Source organism: Vipera ursinii, assembly GCF_947247035.1.
Source record: "Vipera ursinii genome assembly, chromosome: 11".
NCBI classification, from domain to species: domain Eukaryota; kingdom Metazoa; phylum Chordata; class Lepidosauria; order Squamata; family Viperidae; genus Vipera; species Vipera ursinii.
The window spans coordinates 3240942-3261373 of NC_139524.1; the positions used below are offsets into that span (position 1 = coordinate 3240942).

At 44.2% G+C, this 20432-nt stretch overlaps 1 protein-coding gene across 1 annotated transcript in view; it reads right to left on the reverse strand.

The window, feature by feature from the left end:
- Positions 1-20432, reverse strand: part of KIF23 (kinesin family member 23) — a gene marked incomplete at its 5' end in the record, with an annotated part of 28390 nt that overhangs the window by 3356 nt on the left and 4602 nt on the right. Inside the window, 15 exons of the mRNA XM_083371733.1 lie at positions 612-842; positions 1861-2190; positions 2477-2656; positions 6881-7054; positions 7484-7641; positions 8528-8692; positions 8848-9007; positions 9771-9890; positions 9981-10060; positions 11549-11651; positions 11880-12001; positions 15973-16085; positions 16954-17124; positions 17218-17327; positions 17725-17861. Coding sequence (XP_083227859.1) covers positions 612-842; positions 1861-2190; positions 2477-2656; positions 6881-7054; positions 7484-7641; positions 8528-8692; positions 8848-9007; positions 9771-9890; positions 9981-10060; positions 11549-11651; positions 11880-12001; positions 15973-16085; positions 16954-17124; positions 17218-17327; positions 17725-17861 — 2354 coding nt within the window. The remainder of the gene's footprint in view (positions 1-611; positions 843-1860; positions 2191-2476; positions 2657-6880; positions 7055-7483; positions 7642-8527; positions 8693-8847; positions 9008-9770; positions 9891-9980; positions 10061-11548; positions 11652-11879; positions 12002-15972; positions 16086-16953; positions 17125-17217; positions 17328-17724; positions 17862-20432) is intronic.

Below are 20432 nucleotides of genomic sequence, written 5' to 3' on the forward strand. Positions count from 1 at the left end.
GCACTGAAGCCATGCGAGATTACGGTGCCCACAGTGTTTGCAAGCCAAGTGGGTGCTTAGGGCCAGCGATTTCGCTGCCTCAAAGTGTCCGCTCAGCTTGCAAACACTTTGGGTGCCAAAATTGGAAGCTTCTCAGTGCCGTGATCTTACATGGCAGAGAAGCTGGAGAGGAGACAGCTCACTAGATCTTTGCAAGGTAAGTGAGTCCAGTGTAGCAGGATAGGGGGAAAGTAATTGTGGGGAGAATGAGGCAGCTCAGTGAGTCATGGGAGGCCTTGGGTGGTCTGAAGCAGCTGGTGTTTTATCATCAGCCCCCTCCCCCCCATGGCCTTCCCCACCCTGGGATACCTCATGTGCACTTAACAACCCACCCGTTCGATTAGCGAATGCGTGAGCGAAAGCAGGGAGCGATGGTGTTCAAGATACGCCATTCACTCCTACAAATCCTCAAGTTACGAATGGAATGGGCAGCATAGCTCCATTCCATTTGTAACTTGAGGACTACCTGTACTTTGTGGTCAACAAGCTCTTTTTCTTGGAGGGCTTCTTTAGAAATACGATGCACAATACAGCATGCACCCAGGATGCTTGCCCTCCTCACAAGAGTTTACCTTGATCAGTCTGGTTTCAATCTCCCCATCAGAGGCCAGCTCCTGGTGCGTCAGCATGTATTTGTCACACTTTGCCAGTGCCTTCTCGTTTGCAGAGGTAACCATGATGGCATGGGGGACGTGTGGCTGCATGACTGTTTCAGTCTGGATATTGGAAGGGGGTTTATGGTCCACCCACCTCTCTCCTGCTGAGCGAGACCGTCGCTGACGAAGGCGAACAGGAGGAGCATTCTGGGAGATCAGAAAAAGAATTAAAAAAAAATGAGTAGGCAAGTTTCCTAAGCTTATCCCTGGGAAGGGCATCTTCCAGGGTTTAATCAATAGTTGAGCAAGATATTTAATTCGCAGCATTTGCTGTTGAGATCCCATATACACTTCCAGTTTAATGTAATGTAAGAAGAGGAAAACCATGCACACACTGATAACTGCAGGTTAGCTGAAGCCCCCTACCAATAAATTTGGGTCAGAAGTTTAAGATCCTTCCAGGCTTCAGCAGGCAAAATCAAAGATATCAGAAGCACCAGCAGAGAAAAGAATGTCACATTTTGAGGCCAGACCCAAAGGCTCTGCTTTTATGCACTCTGCATCTCCCAGAAATGGAGAATAGCGGGGGATGGCCGAGAAACCATCCAAAGGTCAGCCTGCACACGCACATAAAATACGAAATAGGGCACTTTCTACATACGATTATTATGAGCATAGAAAAAAACCAGGGAATAGTGAGCAGTTCCCAAGCTGCAAAGGAGTAAAACCCCTTCAGGCCTAAACAGCTTTTACTATTTTTATAAAGACTTGCAGCCTTTACTATTAAGGGCATCACTGCAAGACATCAGAATTTCTTTGAAGTCCAAAGTAAGCGGTTTTTTGTAATTTGAGATTTATTTGAAAAGCTAATTTCTACTTAGTTTAATTCAGTTACCCAGACTTGTCGTGCACACAAATATGTAAATACAAACGCATTATCAGTTAATGTGAAAGCATTAATGGCAAGAACAGGGGACAGGACCTCACAGGATGACCGTTCAGTCTTGATGGAGAGTACAAAGCTGGCCGGGCAGCAAGAGGCTAGTTCAGATTAACCTTATTTTTTAAAAAGGGAGTGGGAATCTACAGCTCTACCAATGGCAGCTGTTCTCTTGCTGTGTGTCTGCAGCTCCCGTGATGGCGAGGTAGGCTTCTTAGCAAGGGCAGTGCCCACAATCACCAGCCAATCACACAGGGGCAACCGCAGCGGAGACAGAACACTGACCCTGCAGCAAAAGTCCTCTTCTAGCTCTAGGGGACCTCTAGTGCTGGAAGCCGGCGGGGGTCCCGTCCAGCACATGCCCCGCCTTCTCTCTGACACAACCCAGGGCCTGGCTTGCTCTGGCTCCTGCGGTCTACTCCTGGCTCTAGGGAGGCCACTGTCCCCCTTGCCAGGAGGCTTGCTGTGCTGAGTAGGTGTTCTCTGCTCCCACTCCGAGATGCAGGAAGCCACGGAAATGCTGCTACAAGAATTTGAACGCCTGTGCAGCTGTGGCTGGCTTCTGGCAGGTAGATCATGGTGGTTAGGCAGGTGAGTGATACAGTTGCTAGAAAACTGAAGAAAGGTGCAGTTAGCGAATCAGGCAAAAGGAAAAAGAACGCTACCAAAAACCTTCGTAGAATTCAGCCTGTGTCCGTTTGCTCTATACTAAGCAGAGTTAGAAAGAGAAAACACGCACGGATAGGAAGATTCAAAGCTAATTCAAGGAGACGGCAGACAGGGAATTGTCCTGGCTGAATTGTAGACACCCAGCCACGGGACTTGGACTTCTCAGAGCCGCTTGCCACAGGGGCGAAGGTATGCAGAGAGAAGGGCCCATTCAACCTCCCAAGAAGCTTACAGGTACTGGAGGAGGCGACAGTGATCTTTGGAGAGCTTTCTCCCGATCCTTTTCCCTTGAAGGCCTTTCGGGTTTGCTACTCTTAGGTTCCGTGACAATGGCTTTCAGCTGCTTTAGCTTCTCATCTTTCACCCAAAGCTTGTTCTGCATCTCCAGTTGCTTGGCTGCCACACGGCGCTCCTGCATGGTAAAGAAAGGCTACAATTACACCCTGTATTGCTAACTAACGCAAAATTAACTGGCTGATGAGTTTTTGATTGCAAGGACATGTCTCTAAAGTGAAATAGATGCCTGAGGAAATATTACATTTTGAAAAATGATCAACTATGTTACTATAGCAAACTGCAGGAAAACAGTAAACCCAGTAATTTTAATGGGCAAAAATAAAGAGATATTTTTCTTTCAAAGTAATTTTAGATAGATGGGGAAGAAATGGAGGTAGTGACAGATTTTATTTTCCTGGGCTCCAAGATCACTGCAGATGGGGACTGCAGCCAAGAAATTAAAAGACGCTTGCTCCTGGGGAGGAAAGCCATGGCAAATCTAGACAGCACACTAAAAAGCAAAGACATCACCCTGCCAACAAAAGTGTGTATAGTCAAGGCTATGGTCTTCCCAGTTGCAATGTATGGCTCTGAAAGTTGGACCATAAGAAAGGCTGAGCGCCAAAGAATTGAGGCCTTTGAACTACGGTGCTGGAGAAGACTCCTGCGAGTCCCTTGGACTGCAAGGAGATCAAACCGGTCAGTCCTAGAGGAGGTCAACCCTGACCGCTCTTTAGAAGGCCAGATCCTGAAGCAGAAACTCAAACACTTTGGCCACCTGATGAGAAGGAAGGACTCACTGGAGAAGAGCCTAATGCTGGGAAAGGTTGAGGGCAATAGAAGAAAGGGATGACAGAGAATGAGGTGGCTGGATGGAGTCACTGAAGCAGGAGGCGTGAGCTTAAATGGACTCCAGAAGATGGTAGAGGACAGGAAGGCCTGGAGGAACGTTGCCCATAGGGTCGCGATGGGTCAGACACGACTTCACAGCTAACAACAACAAGAGCACATACTAGTTGTCAGAAAATTAAGGCATGGATTGACACCTACTAATTCCAGTCGTTGCCACATATTTGTATCCCAAGGAAATGCAGCCTATGATTCAGAAATGCTGGCTGCACTTGTCTTAAAATAAACTGGCAATACTAAATTCCTCTTCAGATATTATCGAATGCCCAATCATGGTCTTACCACCATGACGAAAGACAAAGGCTACAGTCCAACAACTGAATGGCAACTTGTTGCTCATCCCTGGTTTAAGGTATACTTGCTGGTTGACAGTTACTGAATGGCTAAATTTTCAGCAGTGCTATTTCAAGTCTTTAACAACTGCCTAGGCACAAGCAGGGATGCAGCAACATAACGACAAAAAGAAGGGCAAATTTTCAGCCATCTTGTTTTATTTTAGGTGGCTCTGAGTTTTATTTTGTCTTGTTAAAATATTAGAGTACATTAAACTTAGTCACTGAAAGGCCTTGGTTAGAAAACTTAATTTTATCCACCACTGTCCCAAAGCAGAAAAATTGGGCTACCATAACACAAGAGAATCTTGAGGAATCTGGTGCTATAAAAGGAGGGTGGAGTTCCCAATTTTACTGAATTCAATCTACATGTAAAAGTGCCATTAATTTAGATAAAGGGTTAACAAAAGGCTTTTCCACCAAAGAGTAAGCATTTTTTAAAAAAATATATATATGTTCCTACCTGGCAACTAAAAATTAGCAGCAAGAAGTCCCAAGTTATTATTTAGGATTTTTAAAACAGAAATGGACCACAAAGAATTACAGAAGTACCAAATGAAAAATATTCGTGATAAAGAGAAAGTGATGAGGAAGGTTTTTATTGTTTTATTTTACATTTTTGTATACCAACCCTATCATAAGGATTCTGAGAAGTTTTGCTACTTCCTACGATATCAGAACTCTAAATGGGATCAGAAATGGGATTCCCTTTTACCAGTTTTAAAATGCCTGCCAAACTAGTGGGCTGCTGTAACTGGCTATTAAGAATTAGGATTATATATATTTGGGAAAACAGCACCTTCTTAACACATTGAAACCTTCAATAGCTCCTTCGTTAAGGCACTTGAGAACAGTTCAAGGAATGCAAAAGTTACTACTTTCCAGTTTAGGTACATAATGGTTTTAGGATAGAACAGTAGACAAAATGGAGATGTGCATACAGGAAGTCTTCGATTTACAACTATTCCTTCAACAACCAAAGTTACTGGTGGTGCTAAGCTAAATGAAGGGACTTACAACCGGTCACAAAGTTATAGGTAGCATCCTTACAATTTGTGATTGGGCACTTGGCAACATGCCTGAACTCAAAACTGCAGGAGCATTTCAACTCCACCTATCGCCTACGTTGGAACAGACTTGGAACACTGGGCCCCAACTAACAAAATGAAATTCAATGTAGAGAAAAGCAAGGTTTTACACTCGGGCAAGAAAAGCCAAATGGGTCAGGTACAGATTAGGTGAAACCTGGCTCAGTAGCAGTAACTGTGAGACGGATCTTGGAGTCCTAGTGGACAATCACTTAAATGTGAACCAGCCGTGTGCAGCACCAGCCAAAAATGCCAATGCAGTCCTAAACTGTATTAACAAAGGGATAGAATCAAGATCACATGAAGTACTAATAACATTTTATAAAGCCTTAGAATGCTCCATCGAGTTTTGCCCACATTATAAAAAAGATGCAGAGTGCAGAAAAGAGCAGCAAAGATGGTTAGGGGCCTGGAGACTAAAACACATGAAGAACGATTTCAGGAATTGGGTATGTCTAGTCTAGTGAAAAGGGACACGGTGGCTCAGTGGGTTAGGACGCTGAGCTTGTCGGTCAGAAGGTCGGCAGTTTGGCGGGTCGAATCCCGAGTGCCGCGTAACAGAGTGAGCGGCTGTTACTCGTCCCAGCTTCTGCCAACCTAGCAGTTCGAAAGCACGTAAAAATGCAAGTAGAAAAATAGGAACCACTACGGTGGGAAGGTAACAACAGCGTTCCGTGCGCCTTTGGCGTCCAGTCATGCCGGCCACATGACCACGGAGACGTCCTTGGACAAACACTGGCTCTTCGGCTTTGAAACGGAGATGAGCACCGGCCCCTAGAGTTGGAAACGACTAGCACGCATGTGCGGGGGAACCTTTACCTTTTAGTCTAGTGAAAAGAACGACTAGGGGTGACATGATAGCAGTGTTCTAATACTGGGGGGGGGGAAGGGGAAGGGTGCCACAAAGGGGGGGGCAATCTATTTTCCAAAGCACTAGAAGGCAAGACAAGAAACAATGGATGGAAACTTATCAAGGAGAGAAGCAACCTAGAACTAAGGAGAAACTTCCTAACACTGAGAACAATTAACCAGTGGAATGATTTGCGCCTTCAGAAGTTGTGGGTTCTCCATCACTGGAGCCTTTTAAGAAGACATTTGACAGCCACGTCTGGAATGGTACAGGACGAGAAGACCTCCAAGATCCTTTCCAACTCTGTTATTCTGAACATTTACTACAATTACAACATTTACTGTATGTTTTTAGTAGGCCTTTAAAAATTTTTTTTAAAATTATTGCTGCCAATTGTTTACTTGAGTCTTGTATGAATAAATTATAGCAATAAAGTATTCTCTGGTAGAGAAAAATATCACCGAGAAAGAAACAGGAAATGCCCACACAAAGCCTCAACCTTCTGTAATGAGTCTGAAAGATCAACTTGCACCCTATGCGAGAATGAACATAGGATACATTCCCAGAAACACTTAACGAACAGCCCAAAGCAGCATTGTACACCTTCGCATTTACAGTGTAATATCCCCACTCTTATGTGGGAAAAACTAAGCACACAGAGATAGTGTTAAACCACGGGTTGGCAACCCACGGCTCCGGAGCCGCATGCGGCTCTTTCAGCCATCTCCTGCGGCTCCCAGTCCTCCTCTGCCACGTGTAGTTCAGAAAAAAAAATTGTGAAGTTTGAAAGTTCCTTCTTTGGACTGCACGTGGCGGCAGTGGAGGAAGAGAGTGCTGGAAAGGTGAGTGGGTCGGTCAGATGGGGCGTGCGGGGGTGGTTCTGAGCAGCATATGGAGTCTCGGGCGCTGCCAGACCCCCTCCTTCTTTCCCCCCTTCTCTCTCTCTCTCTCTCTGTGTCTGTGTGTTGGACCCACGGGGAACGGCTGGTAGGGAGGCAGCAGTCTGGCCTTGTTCTCCTCCCCCCAATGTGTGTGTGTGTGTGTGTCGGGCCCATGGGGCTCAACACAGAGAGAGATGGAAACGCCAGACTGCTGCCACCTCCAGCTACGTCTCCTGTTGTGAAAAGGAAATCGCTGGGCTGCTTCCCAGCCCCGTGGTTCGGTAAATCAGTCGTACTCACACATTCCTTTTCCCATTTCATTGTCGTCTCTGTCACCATGCCCTGCAAACGAGCTTCTAGCCTACGCTTGTCTGAAACTTGACGCTGCAGCTTTTGACTCTTGCTTTCTAGTTCCTGCTGCAGATTACGCTTCTCTTCTTCATAAATGGTGGTTGTTTTCTCCAGGATATCAATCTGGTGTGAGAGATTACAATGCAATTCCTATTTTGAAAACTCACCTCCACAAAATTGAGCACGGCTTTTCTGTTTTTTTTGGCAAAGCAAGATCCTACGTTGCAAGTGACACACTTAAAAGTGATAAGCAACCATCACAAGACAGAAGCAGTGTGCAAAGATTATGCTTTGAAATCTGTTGGGTAAATTGGGGTAGCCCTTTTGGTGTTCAAAATTTGTTACCGCTTGTGGTATTGCATAGAACTGCATGATGTTGCCCACTATCTTAAAAGCTTGCTGACCCCTTAGGTCTGCCTCATGTCAAGACGTTTGCCATCTTAAAATCCATCAACAAATGGAGAAGCACTTCAAGCACTTCAAGATTTTCCTTTTGAGCAGAGATATTTACAAATGAGTGCTATACTTAATCATCGAACGGTAAATAGAAACCTTATATTCCAGAGTTTTTGCTTTCTTCTCTAGTCGCTCAATCTCATTTTTCTGTCCTGTTATGATTTTCTCTCTTTCAGCTATTTTCACTTGTGCAAAATTTTCTTTGGATACAATGCTGGCATCAAGTTCTTGCAACATGTTCTTAACACACAGAACTAGAAGAGAAAAAGATGTTTGATTTCTATAGCTGTCTATCTAAACAAGTTATTCTGTTTATTCAGAGAAACATTACAACAATATAAAATAAATATATATTGTCACGGAGTAAAACTATTGCCATGTTACTATAACCATGAAATGAGTCCTTGACATTATTTGGGACTCCAGGCCTGGGCCTTATGAAAAGCCAACAGGGTTGCAGTCATCCTGGTTTCTGAAAGGAGAGGACAGGGGCTACAGCAGAGAAGGCACGCCTCCTAGTACCCATCAGCCACATTCCTTGGTTGACGGAACCCGTAGCACGCCCAATCTGCCAGTCTGAGTTGGGTGAGTAAAAATGACTGAGAGAAGACGGTCCCGCAGGTAATCTGGCCCAAGCCTTAGAGGGCTTTAAAAGTAGCAATCAGCACATTGAGCTGCATCTGGTAGCCAATACAGCTCACATAGCAATGTTCTATGTGTCCAGTATCCGGCCCCATTCAATACCCATACAGCTGCATTCTCCCTTAGTTGAAGCATCCAAATGCAGGGCAGCCCCATGTAGAGTGCATTGCAGTAATCCAGATGAAAGGTCATGAGGGCATCAGTGACCGTGAGCAAAGTGTCCAATCCAAAAACGGGCATGAACTGATGCACAACCTTAGAGTATGCAAAGGCCCTCACATTTACAACAGTTACAACAGGGAAATTCCAGGCTTGGATCTTGGACAAACACAAATTCTTTTTATGGAAGACGTACCACCTCTTCTGACTATTTTTCAGACGTATACTGCGTATTTGCTGATTCCAGTAAGCAGTCGCTCAATGCTTTGCCTTCCATGAAGAACATCACAATTTATTCACTTACAGCCGGGACAAGACAAGCTGGTGCCAAGTACTTACCATTTCTGGCAAACTCTTCTGAAAGCTTCTGCCGGATGTGGTGCCGCTTTTCAAGTACTTCAATCAGTCGAGGCAAGGTCTGGTCATCATTGATGTCCAGAAGTTCACAAGAAGGCACTGGAGGGAAGTTCTGCAGGAGCAATTCTCTGACCAAGGAGCCTCTGTCTAGATAAACAACAGGCCACTTAGTTGAGTGGCAGTCCACAAAGATCAGAGTCTGCATGGTTAGTAAAGGCAGGAGAACCACATAAGGCAATTGCTAGGAGGAGAAATTTCTATTGCTATTAGTCTCAGCTGGGCCATCCAACCTAAAGATTTACCTCCATCAACTGGTCCACCTCGGATTTCCAGCTGCCGGGAGAGCTCCTCTCTGAAAGCGTGGTTCTTAAATCGCCGACCAGGAGTTAGTCCACACAGAGGTTTGTCAGCAGGTCGTGCAACCTCCACTTCCTGGGTGATTTCTGCAAATCTCATGACTTGCTAGCAAGATTTAGGGGAAAAAAAGAGTATTAGAAGAATGAAAGAGTATATTTGTAGCTCAGACTTGAACAGTGGATTGCTTGATCCTCTCTGAGCTTGTTTTCTTGTAAATGTTTCTCAAAAGCTGCCATTTCCACACGCCTGGGGACCCCCTGCAGAGAGGGAGCATGTGCTGCCTGTACAGTAGCACCTTGGGACTCAGCGTTGTTTTGGGAGGTGCAACGGGTAGTAAAAAGGACGAGTCCCAAGCCCTTTGCTTCAGCTGGGAAGAACTGCCTCTCTGTCCCTTTTCCTGTGTCAGTAACCTTCCTAGCATGGCTGACTTCCTGTCCATTCCCCACCGCTGTCCCCCCTCTTCCTATAGCAGCACGCTGACTACTAAACAAAGGTCAAGTACTAGGACATTTTCATGTCAAAACACGTAGAGAACCAAATTCAACAGGCTTTGAAGCAGCCAAGTACCAAGGTACCTCTGTATTATATATAATATCTCTCCTCAGGATTTTGCTTTATTTTTTATCCATGTTCAACATTTAACTGCTTTTACTGTTTTAATTTTATTGTCTGCCACTGAGAGTGAGATGACCGACCATATAAATTTGATAAACAGCACACATATTCTGAAATGTGACTAGGAAGAATACTCCAGCATTTTAAAAAGTTCCTGTAAACTATGGCTAACTCAGCAGTGAGGTATAGAGAGAGCGTGCTACCAGTTTTCGTAGATTCAAGCAACTGAAGTTAAACAACAAACTTAAATTACCAAACTCTCATCGTAGTCTTCTGCCTTTGGATTCACGCAGACTATCATACGCACTTTACCCTCACCATCAAAATAATTCTTAAAAAGATGGGTCAATTTGGAGTCTCGGTAAGGGACCATCTGAAGAATCAAGCGGAACAAAACATTCTCAGAGTTGAGGAACTCAGGAGGAAAGGAGGAAAAACTCTGCAGAAATAGGTAACTACACACCTTATTGGTCCCGTACGTTTGGTTCTCTCGCAGAGCTTCTATACAGGTTCTTAATGTCATCAGTGATTGATTGATATTACCTGGAAGAGTGAATGGCACTAGTCTCACCACCGCCTGATATGACGCCTAGTCATGGAACAGTTTTATCTTTGTAAGAATTTCTTAATTCCCTGTTTTTGGAAGGACACGGGATTACCTCTCCTATGAAAAAGAAACAGCCACTTCGCCCTTTCAACATCCTTGGTTGGCAAAGGATAGGGAGAGAGAAATTTCCAGTTCCAATATAAGGACCATTTTAGCTAAACCTTGGACAGTGGTCAAAAGCCTTAGCTAAATTATGGAAAGTGTAAGGGGAAGATTCACAACAGGTGCTACACCAGGCCAATCTTGGCAGATTTAGCATTGGACTATGAGGAAATCCCAAGACTCTCGACTAAACTAGAAAGTACAAAAAAAATCTAGAAGACTGTGCCAAACCACTTCCATACAATTGCCTAGAAAACTTGTATTTTCTAACTCAGCGGAAAATCCACAAGTTAAACGTGAGTAAAAAGGAATTCTATTTCATAAGGAAAACTCCACCCAAATAACCCTAACCATCTTCCCAATGCATACCCATCTTTTTAAAAAGGTGGCCTAGAAGGTACCATAATGTATAGGCAAAGATGCTATCTTACTTCTGCCTAGTAACAGCAGGGACTGAGAATGTTTCACATCCTTTGGGATTAAATTGAAAATAACATTCTCCATCTGGATAGTTTTTCAAAACTAAAGGAATTCCATATTAATTTTCCTCCAAGATTTATCTATCACTTCTAATAAGTATAACATGGAAAAAACCTACAGAGAACCAAGAGCCAGAAAAACCTCCTGGCTAGAGAAGAATATTAAAAAAAACTTTCCTATTTCTGGTGGGCCCTTGGCCTCTGTGGTCATTTTGTGGCTTCCCTCAGTCAGTCAGCCCTGATTCTTTCTGCTGGGAAAGGCAATTTAAAAGAGTATATCCTGCTTATTTGAAGGAACTGATCCATTTGAATCCAGAATAGAATTAGAATTAGAATAGAATAGCACAGCAGAGTTGAGAAGGGACTTTGGAGGTCTTCTAGTCCAGCCCCCTGATCATGCAGGAGAAACTACCATTTCAGACAAGTGGCTGTCCAGACTCTTCTTAAAAGCCTCCAGTGAGGAAGCACCCACAACTTCTGGAGGCCAGCTGTTGCACTGGTTAATTGTTCTCACTGTCAGGAAGTTTCTCCTTAGTTCCCGGTTGCTTCTCTACTTGGTTAGTTTCCATCCGTTGTTTCTTGTCCTGCCTTCAGGCGCTTAGGACAGCAGCTTGACCCCCCCTCTTCTTTGGGGCAACCCCTGGGATATTGGAGCACTGCTATCCTGTGGCCCCTCGTCCTTCTCTTCATTAAACTAGACATATCCAATTCCAGCAACCGTTCCCTGTACGTTTGAGCCTCCAGCCCCCTGATCCTCTTGGCTGCTCTTCTCTGCCCACCTTCCAGAGTCTCCTTGACTGGAAGAAGAGACACCCACCCATTCATTGCTATCAGAGCACCCACCAGCTTCACGGAGTCTGTTTCCTTCAGCTTTGGTTCTGTTTGTTCTCTCACTCCCTGCTAGATCAACCAGCGACAACTGGCTCAAGGATATTAACTCTCTCTCCTGCAAGAGAAGAAATATTGTGGTTTTCCATCAGGAAGCACAACTCCACGTAGATATATAAAGCTGAGAATGGAGCCAGTTCCTTTTAAGGAAAGCATCTGCTGCAGCCAGGATCCTCAGCAACGCTTGATCGTGACTTGTGCTGCTGGTCTAACCATTATCACTTTTGGAAAAGTTGTCCTCTGGAGAAAAGAAAGGAATCCGTTTGCTAGCCGACCTTCATCTTACCTGCAGAACATTATCTCCATCTGCATTGAGAGGAGCCTGAGCCAGTTTAATTAGAAACACACTGTGCGAACGACTCGATTCTCGATTCAGTTGAGTGTGTGCGATGCGCCTCTTCTTTTGGCCTGTTAAAAGGGGAAAAAAATATTTACATCAAGTAGAGTCCAAAATCATCATAACGCGATCAGGGCAGAATTTTAGATACCATCTCTCAAAGAATATTGTGGACCTGGAATGAATGAAGAAAAAAACAACCCAAACGACAGAAGATTGGAGCGCCTTGCCTATCTGAAAAGGCAAAACCATGGAGGCTATTTTCATGGTCTTTGTAATATCTTCCCCTCCCCACAACCTAGGTTGCCCCCCAACCTGCTAAACTTCGGGAAAGCCCTAGCGACATGGCTACACCACTGAGCTTGGCGGATTGGCAATGGTGGGGAGCTTTTACAATGGCTTTGATCAGCTTGATGCAAGGATGGACTTTGCTGATGACCATGGTTATTTTTGTTTTCAAGAGGCTATTGATTTTTATCCATGTATCTTTAACTTTTTTATTGGATTGTAGTTTGTTGAGAGCTTAGGTGAGATAAGTGGCCATACAAATGTAATCCATCCATCCATCCATCCATCCGGTATTAAAACTCATGCCTGTTTGTAACCTTTAATTGGGCAAAGCAGTGTACAATAGGACACTTCTTAAACCAAGATTCCTCAAATAGGCTAACATATCACATGCAGGGACTCATTACTCCTGCGGAACGAAATCTGGGAAAGTTAGGGATGTTCAGCCATCAACTTCATCACATGGTCGCATGACCATTTCCAACGCTCCCTGACAGCTTCCCACCAGGCAATGGGGAAGTTGTCAGTGAAGGTCCCAAGTTGCTTAGGCAAATCTCCCCTACCTACATGACCTCCCCAGTGTCATGGTTCCGACAGACAGAGATGGATAGAGCAGAACTCGGCGGCTTTAAAATTCCCCAAAGAACATGTTTACTAGTTACAAAGTATCAGCATGATCAAAAGTGAAACCAAGTCTGAATACACAAGTAACAGTTACCCTACTACAAAGCATAACTACGCAAGCAACTACGTTCCCCAATATATTCATTTGGTGGGCTTTTTTATATAACGCCCAGTCCCTGGTCACGGGAGTAGTAAATTTATTTATTTTATTTATTTATTTAGTTATATTTATATACCGCCCTATTCCCTGAGGACTCAGGGCGGTTTACAGGGAATTAAAAATCCAAAATACAAAAATTAAGAACAAATTAAAAAGTATTAAATTAACCCTGTAGTCAGTTAAAAAACCCCAAATTAAAAATTCTTCCTCAGTCTGGGCCCGAGAGCTGAAAAAGCCAGGTCTTCAGGCCCCGGCGGAATGATCAGAGGTCGGGGGCAGTCCTCAGCTCCACCGGCAGCTGGTTCCAGAGGGCAGGCGCTCCCACTGAGAAGGCCCTATCCCTGGGTGTCACCCGCCGGCAATCTCTCACCGGCGGAACCCTGAGCAGACCCTCCCTGTGGGAGCGCACTGGGCGAAGGGCGTTTGATGCCGGCAGCAAGTGTTCCCTCAAATATCCCGGACCCAGGCCATGTAGGGCTTTATAGGTGATAACCAGCACCTTGAATTTCACCCGGAGGGCAACCGGAAGCCAATGCAGCTCGCGGAGTAGAGGTGTTACATGGGAGTATCGGGAAACCCCCATTACAACTCGCGCGGCCGCATTCTGCACCAGTTGAAGCCTCCGAGTGGTCTTCAAGGGCAGCCCCATGTAGAGAGCGTTACAGTAGTCCAAACGGGAGGTCACAAGCGCATGAGTGACTGTGCGTAGGGCGTCCCGGTCCAGATAGGGACGCAACTGGCGCACCAGGCGAACCTGTGCAAAAGCCCCCCTGGTCACGGCTCCTATGTGATCTTCAAAATTGAGCCGTGAATCCAGGAGGACGCCCAAGTTGCGAGCCCTATCAACGGGGGGTAACACCTCACCCCCCATCATTAGAGGTGGAATAACATGGTTAACCCGGGACGCCGATACGCACAGCCACTCGGTCTTGGCGGGATTGAGACGAAGCCTGTTTCTCCCCATCCAGACCTGAACCGCCTCCAGGCACCGGGACATCACGGAGAGGGCATCACTGGGTTGGTTCGGGGTGGAAAGAAAAAGTTGGGTATCATCAGCATACTGGTGATACCCCACCCCAAAACCACGAATGATCTCGCCCAGCGGCTTCATGTAGATGTTGAACAGGAGAGGTGAGAGAACCGACCCCTGAGGAACTCCACAAATGAGAGACCTCGGGGCGGATCTCTGCCCTCCTGTCAACACCGACTGCGAGCGGCCCCGGAGGTAGGAGGAGAACCACCGTAAAACGGTGCCTCCCACTCCCAACCCCCTGAGACGCCGCAGCAGGATACCATGGTCGATGGTATCAAAAGCCGCTGAGAGATCTAATAGGACCAGGACAGAGGAGCAACCCCTGTCCCTAGCCCTCCAGAGATCATTCACCAGCGCGACCAATGCCGTCTCCGTGCTGTATCCGGGCCTGAAGCCCGATTGGTACGGGTCCAGATAATCAGTCTCCTCCAGGAACAGAGGGAGCTGATGCGCCACCACACTCTCAACAACCTTCGCCAGAAAGCGAAGGTTGGAGACTGGACGATAGTTGTTTAAAACAGCCGGGTCCAAAGCAGGCTTCTTGAGAAGGGGCCTCACCACCGCCTCCTTCAAGGCGGCAGGGAAGACACCCTCCTTCAAAGAAGCAGTTATTACTGCATAGAACCAGCCTCGTGTTCCCTCCCGAGCCGCATAAGCTAGCCAGGAGGGGCACGGATCCAACAAACAGGTGGTGGTGCTCAGTCTCCCCATGATCCTGTCCACATCATCAGGGGAAACAGGGTCGAACTCAGTCCAGATAACATGCTCAAGACCGCCTGATTCCTCCACGTCGGACTCTGCCCAGTCAGAGTCCAGACCGGCCCGGATCAGAGCGATTTTGTCCGCCAGATGGTGACTAAACTCCTCGGCTCGTCCCTGCAAGGGATCCTCTCTCACCTCCTGGTTAAGGAGGGAGCGAGTCACCCTAAACAGGGAACCTTGGTTCCCATGGGACAGAAGATTATTTTGACTAGCAAAGCACCTGGGCAACCTCCCTCCCTCCGTTCTATGTGGCAACCTAGAATGAGAAGAAAAATGGCTGCAGCCACACTCATTGTAGAGTTGACACCCAGCCTCTCTGCGCCGGTACTGGCCACTCATGCAACCCTGCACGCCTTCCCTGACCCACGCCACACCTTATGCACCCCCAACCTGTGCCACACTTTCATGTACCCTTTCCAATCCATGCTGCACCTTTCACGTGCCACCACAGATCCTCCCACATCCAGCAGCAGCCATTTACCTGCAGGCTGGCCTTGAACTTTCAACTTCTTGTCAGCTTCCCCACTGACTTTCTCTCTGCAAGCTTCTCATAAGCAAAACAAATGGGGAGGGGGAGTGAGATGTCCAGTGTACCCTGTCAGCTTTCCATAAGGAAATTCAGTGGGGAAGCCAGCCTAAAGTCAGAAGTCACTCCCACTGCTTTTTTGTCCATCTGTGGTCATTCTGTTTCTCGGTTTAGGTAAGGAAATACCTCTGAAATGATGACCCAGTGGGACACAAGCTGTCTAGCAAATTCTAAATGGAAAAGGATTATAGTTAATATGTCTTCTGCTACAAATCCTGTAATTTACCACTGAAACTCATCTGCAAATAGGGACAAAAGAGGAATGCTGCACCTTATAGATGAGTTATTTTATAATTATAACCACTTGAACCATAAGGCTTAAAAAAAGGAAAAAGCAGATCAATGGGACACGGTTCAGCATGATTTTTAGTTCATGGCTCTGTAGCAGGGCAGTTTCAATACAGCGCCCAAGCCCCACTGGGTTTTTTCAGGGCATAGCCGATTATCTGGTTGGCCAATAGAGAAACAGGATAAACAAAACACGTTTCCTTTCATCCCTCATGGCTTTTTTTACTCACTGTCTTCAAGCCAAATGATTTAACGTGGAGTACTTAAAGTGACATTTTCAGGAAATAATTCCACTTCTTACCTCTCCAAAACACTTCAAAGGCTTCTTCTGTAGATTTAACTTCTACCTCAGTGCAACCTGCAACATACATGTTGTGATTTTGATCCTCACGGAGAATTTTGGATTGAGGAAACCTGCAACAGGGATGTTCAAATGATGTCAGTTATCAATATTGGACGGTTACCTAAGACAATGTTGAATTAGATAAACGCATTCTAGTTTCTGCTGAGACTAATTGACAGCTAACGTTAGCTTATCCACACAAGCAAAGTGGACAGAGGGAAACACAGACCGTCCAGATTACACACGGGGCTACAAGCATATTCCATAGTCCATGCAAACTACTAGCAATAAAGAGCAACAATCATGTTACTAGCTTCACCAAGTAGAAAGTAACCATCAATTACTACAAAAGTATGGAGGGTAATGTCCACATATGTGAAGTCAGCATTCCACAGTGGAGGGCCCTAGTTGTTCCACCAAGCAAAGAAAATAATTTTCCCCCAGTGACTTTCCTTGTTACTAAGTATTCAGCTGAAGAGCATTTCGCTAAGAATCACTCACTGTGGCAGCTACTTGGAAAACATTCCTGTGCCCGTTAAAGAATCGTCCAAATTTTGGCAGCAATTAAGTTATACCAGGCTAAACCAAGAGTATCAACAGGAAAAACACCAGCCTTTAAAAGCAAGTCATACTTAGCAATGTTTCAATAAAGCGGATTTCTAAAACATATTTTCAAAGGCTACGAACATGGAAAAGCTACGTCTCTCTGAATTTAGAGCTCAAAACAGTACGATGCTGCTACTGTCTTGTTAGGCAGGCTTAGAACCAGACAGAACGTATTTTCCCCAAGCCGTTGGATCTATATCAACCGCTGGATCTATAATCTGCTATTTATATATGTTATCTTTCCTTGAATCTAAATCACCAGACTACAATTTTACTTGCATTTACTACAGCTGGATTGTTAGCATAGCTCCCAATTGAAGAGAAACTACTCACTTTGGTTTTGTGGGATCAAAAGGGGATTCATCCAAAAGGTCATAAATGTAGTTATTATAGATTTCAATGTAAGACACAAACACACCGTAGACACTGTCCTCATCAACATCTTCCAGTTTACAATTATCTTGCACATTGATCATGTCAGCAATTTCAGGGTCTATCTGTCGCCTGCCAAGGTGAGCGAGAGTCATCTGCATCATCATCGTTCAAGGAAACACCCACAACATTCCTGAATTATCCCAGTCAGACGGAGCCACTTACTTGCCCACCGGTGTCTTGGGAACTGGAAGTATCTCTCTTTTCTGGCGTTCAAGCAAAGCATCCACTTCACATTGTACTTCGACTCCATTCTTATCATCAAGTTTGAAAACCTGGGGATTAAGGATCACGGGAAAAATAAGGGGTCCCTTGCCAAGAGATACCCAGAAAGTGCTATTTAACTAGTTATGCAACAGCAATGAAAGCAGCTTCTACCTGAGATTGGCAGGCCTCCCTCCCTCCCTCCCATAATTTTAAACGTTTAAAATGCATCAAGTACAATCAGATATCACCTTCAGAACAACCTATTTTCAGCAAACTGTTTGTGGAAACAGGAGGGCACTTCATCTCCACTTGCTTCCCCCCCCCCTTCTCTTTCCCAATTTCCCTTCTTTTCAAAGGCTCCTCCTCCTTTTCACCAATGTCTTATGGCTGTCAGTTTGGCTGGCTTTTTAGGCCCGCCTACTTGTGTTAAGCTGCCAATTCCCAAGACCTGGAGACCGAACTCACATAGCGCTTGGCCTGAAAGGGCCCTATGCTCTTGAAGATCATGTCCAAGCAACGAGGAAGCAGGCCTCCCTCGCCGGGGGAGCCGGTCATGGTGTGCGTTTTTCCACTCCCCGTGACTCCGTACGTAAAAAGGAGACCTAGAATTCAAAAGCACAGAGACACAATTAATTTTGTTATATACTGCATGAAAATACTTTGCCATACTTTTTTTTGCCATCTAATAAGAAACCTTTAAATATAGCAAGTTACCAAGATGTCCAAATCATCAATTGTCAATGGACTTGGCAATGCAGTGGATCAGGTGTGTTTTTCCCCCGTGGCTTCTTCCAAGATTTACTTTCCTAATTTCTCAGTCTTACCGATCTTTCACTATCATATTCGATCCTGTTTCCATATTATAAAACCTTTGACTCAAACCATTTCAAATTTGAAAAGGTAATTCTGAGCTCAAAACTATATAGGTGTTCTGGGAACTTTATTCATAGTTCTGAGCACTATGATTAAATTAACCCTTCTTTGACAATTTTCCATTATGTACTACCACTAATAGTTAGTAGTATAGCAGGAAATAAGTTGTTCATATTGTTTTTAATTAGTTATTGCATCTAAGCAAGGGAAAAGGTTACATACAAGAGTATTAACAATCTAAAATAACTTAATTAAAATTTAAAAGAAAAATGGCTTGGAATATTTAACATAACAATTCTAAATTTTTGATAATTACCCAAGCCTTTCCCTGACCCAATGCTAAATTAAATATTGACCATCACAAAACAATCCACTGTTACAAATCAGATTTTTCCTACCTTTATTGCATGAAATTGTTTTGAGTTGAATACATTGCTATAAAACATTCTGAAGTAAATCCAACTTCAAATCCAAAATTTTAAATTTTACTCCCCAAATAATACTCCCTAAAGGTATTACTTAATTGCTATTTTTAAAGTACATTATGCCATAAATAATATATTGCACTGGTAGAAGAATCAGAATTACATCCACAACCTACGTGTGTGTGTGTGTAAAAAAATTGTACTAGTAAATGTTGGTCCTGAAATTGAGATCTGCACAAGAGGAACAAATAATTCTCAAGCTGAGCCCAATGAAGAGTTAAATTCTTGAAACTTTTCCAGCTCTCAGTTGTAGCAAGAATTGAAAGGTAACCTTAAATAAGTGTATCCATGCAAACAATATTGGTTCAGTGACAATTACATAGGATACCTTGCAAGAGAAATGCATTTCAATATTTATGTAAAATAACGGAATACATAGAAAACTTCATAATTTAATCCTGAGCATCTTATTCATATTTATCTTATTCTTGATACTCCAAATAATTTTAGGTTATCTTCATTTGTCTAAAAAGAGGGGGAACATTCAAATTTAAGAAATGAAAATATTAAGAAATTCTTATACCTGGATAAGCAAGTCAGGAAGCTATATTTCATTATTAATCAAATTTATACACCACCCATCTCACGAAGTGACTCGGAGTGGCTTACAAAGAAACTGTAAAAACTGTACAAAAATAGAGTTTAAAAGATTGAAAGAGCACCCTCACGCCACCAATCACCCCCCAGGGGTGCTTACCATGCTGGTTGACAGAGCCATGTCTTAACGTGGTCAGATGAATCTTATACATCACAATTAACAGCATTTTATTTCTCAAAATTATTCTTAGTTACATGGTGTCTTACTCCAATTTCAGAATAGGTGAACACAATCACTCGATTGTGAGATGGGGGTCTATATATAATATGAAGAATAAATTCTGCTTTGTCATACAATCAACCAGATGTTCAGACTGGATTTGGCATTTTTGTCCGCTTATCGAGTCCTTCCCAAGGACCTGGGATAGGCAGATGTGGATGTCTGATGGTTTTACAGGTATCGTTGCAGGATGGAAGCTGTTCCCAGTAAAGCTGCCTTTTGCAATTGGCTGCTGGTGAACTTGTCAATGCTGCTGGTCTTCAAGTGGTGCTTCAATTTGGGGAGGGACTGCACCAAAATTACCTATGACTATTGGTACTACTTTTGCTTTCTTATGCCACAGTCATTCTATTCCTATTTGCAGGTCTTTATATTTCGTTATCTTCTCCACCTTCTTCTCTTCTCTTCTACTGTCTCCAGGTACTGCCACATCCAATATCCAGACACTATTGTCTTCCTCACAGACAATTCTCAAGTCTGGTGTGTTATGGCTTTCCCATTGAGTTTGCTCATTGGAAGCCAAATGTGAAGGTTGCAAATATATTTTACTTGAAGTCTAGCATAACCATTATAAACACCCAAATCACTATCACATGACCCTGGGAATATTGCAATGGATACAACTTTGAAGACAAGTCATAAGTCTAATTTTTCAGGGTTATCGTAACTTTTAATGGTCGCTGCTCAGAAAGCGACCAGTACCTTGTTAGGCAGCCTGCAAAAATGGTATTATTATATTAATACTATAATATAGTGGTGGTGCAGTAGTTAGAATGCAGAATTGCAGGCTCAGTGTCAGGAGTTTGATCCTGACCTTCACAAGGCTGACTCAGCCTTCCATCCTTCTGAGGTTGATGAGAACCCAGATTGTTGGGGGCAATATACTGATGTAAACGCTTACAATACTGTAAGGCACTGTAGCATATAAGTGCTATTGCTATATTACTATAATTATATTACTTGAACTTGCTGTGTAGGTGGCAATCCAAGCTTAGTAA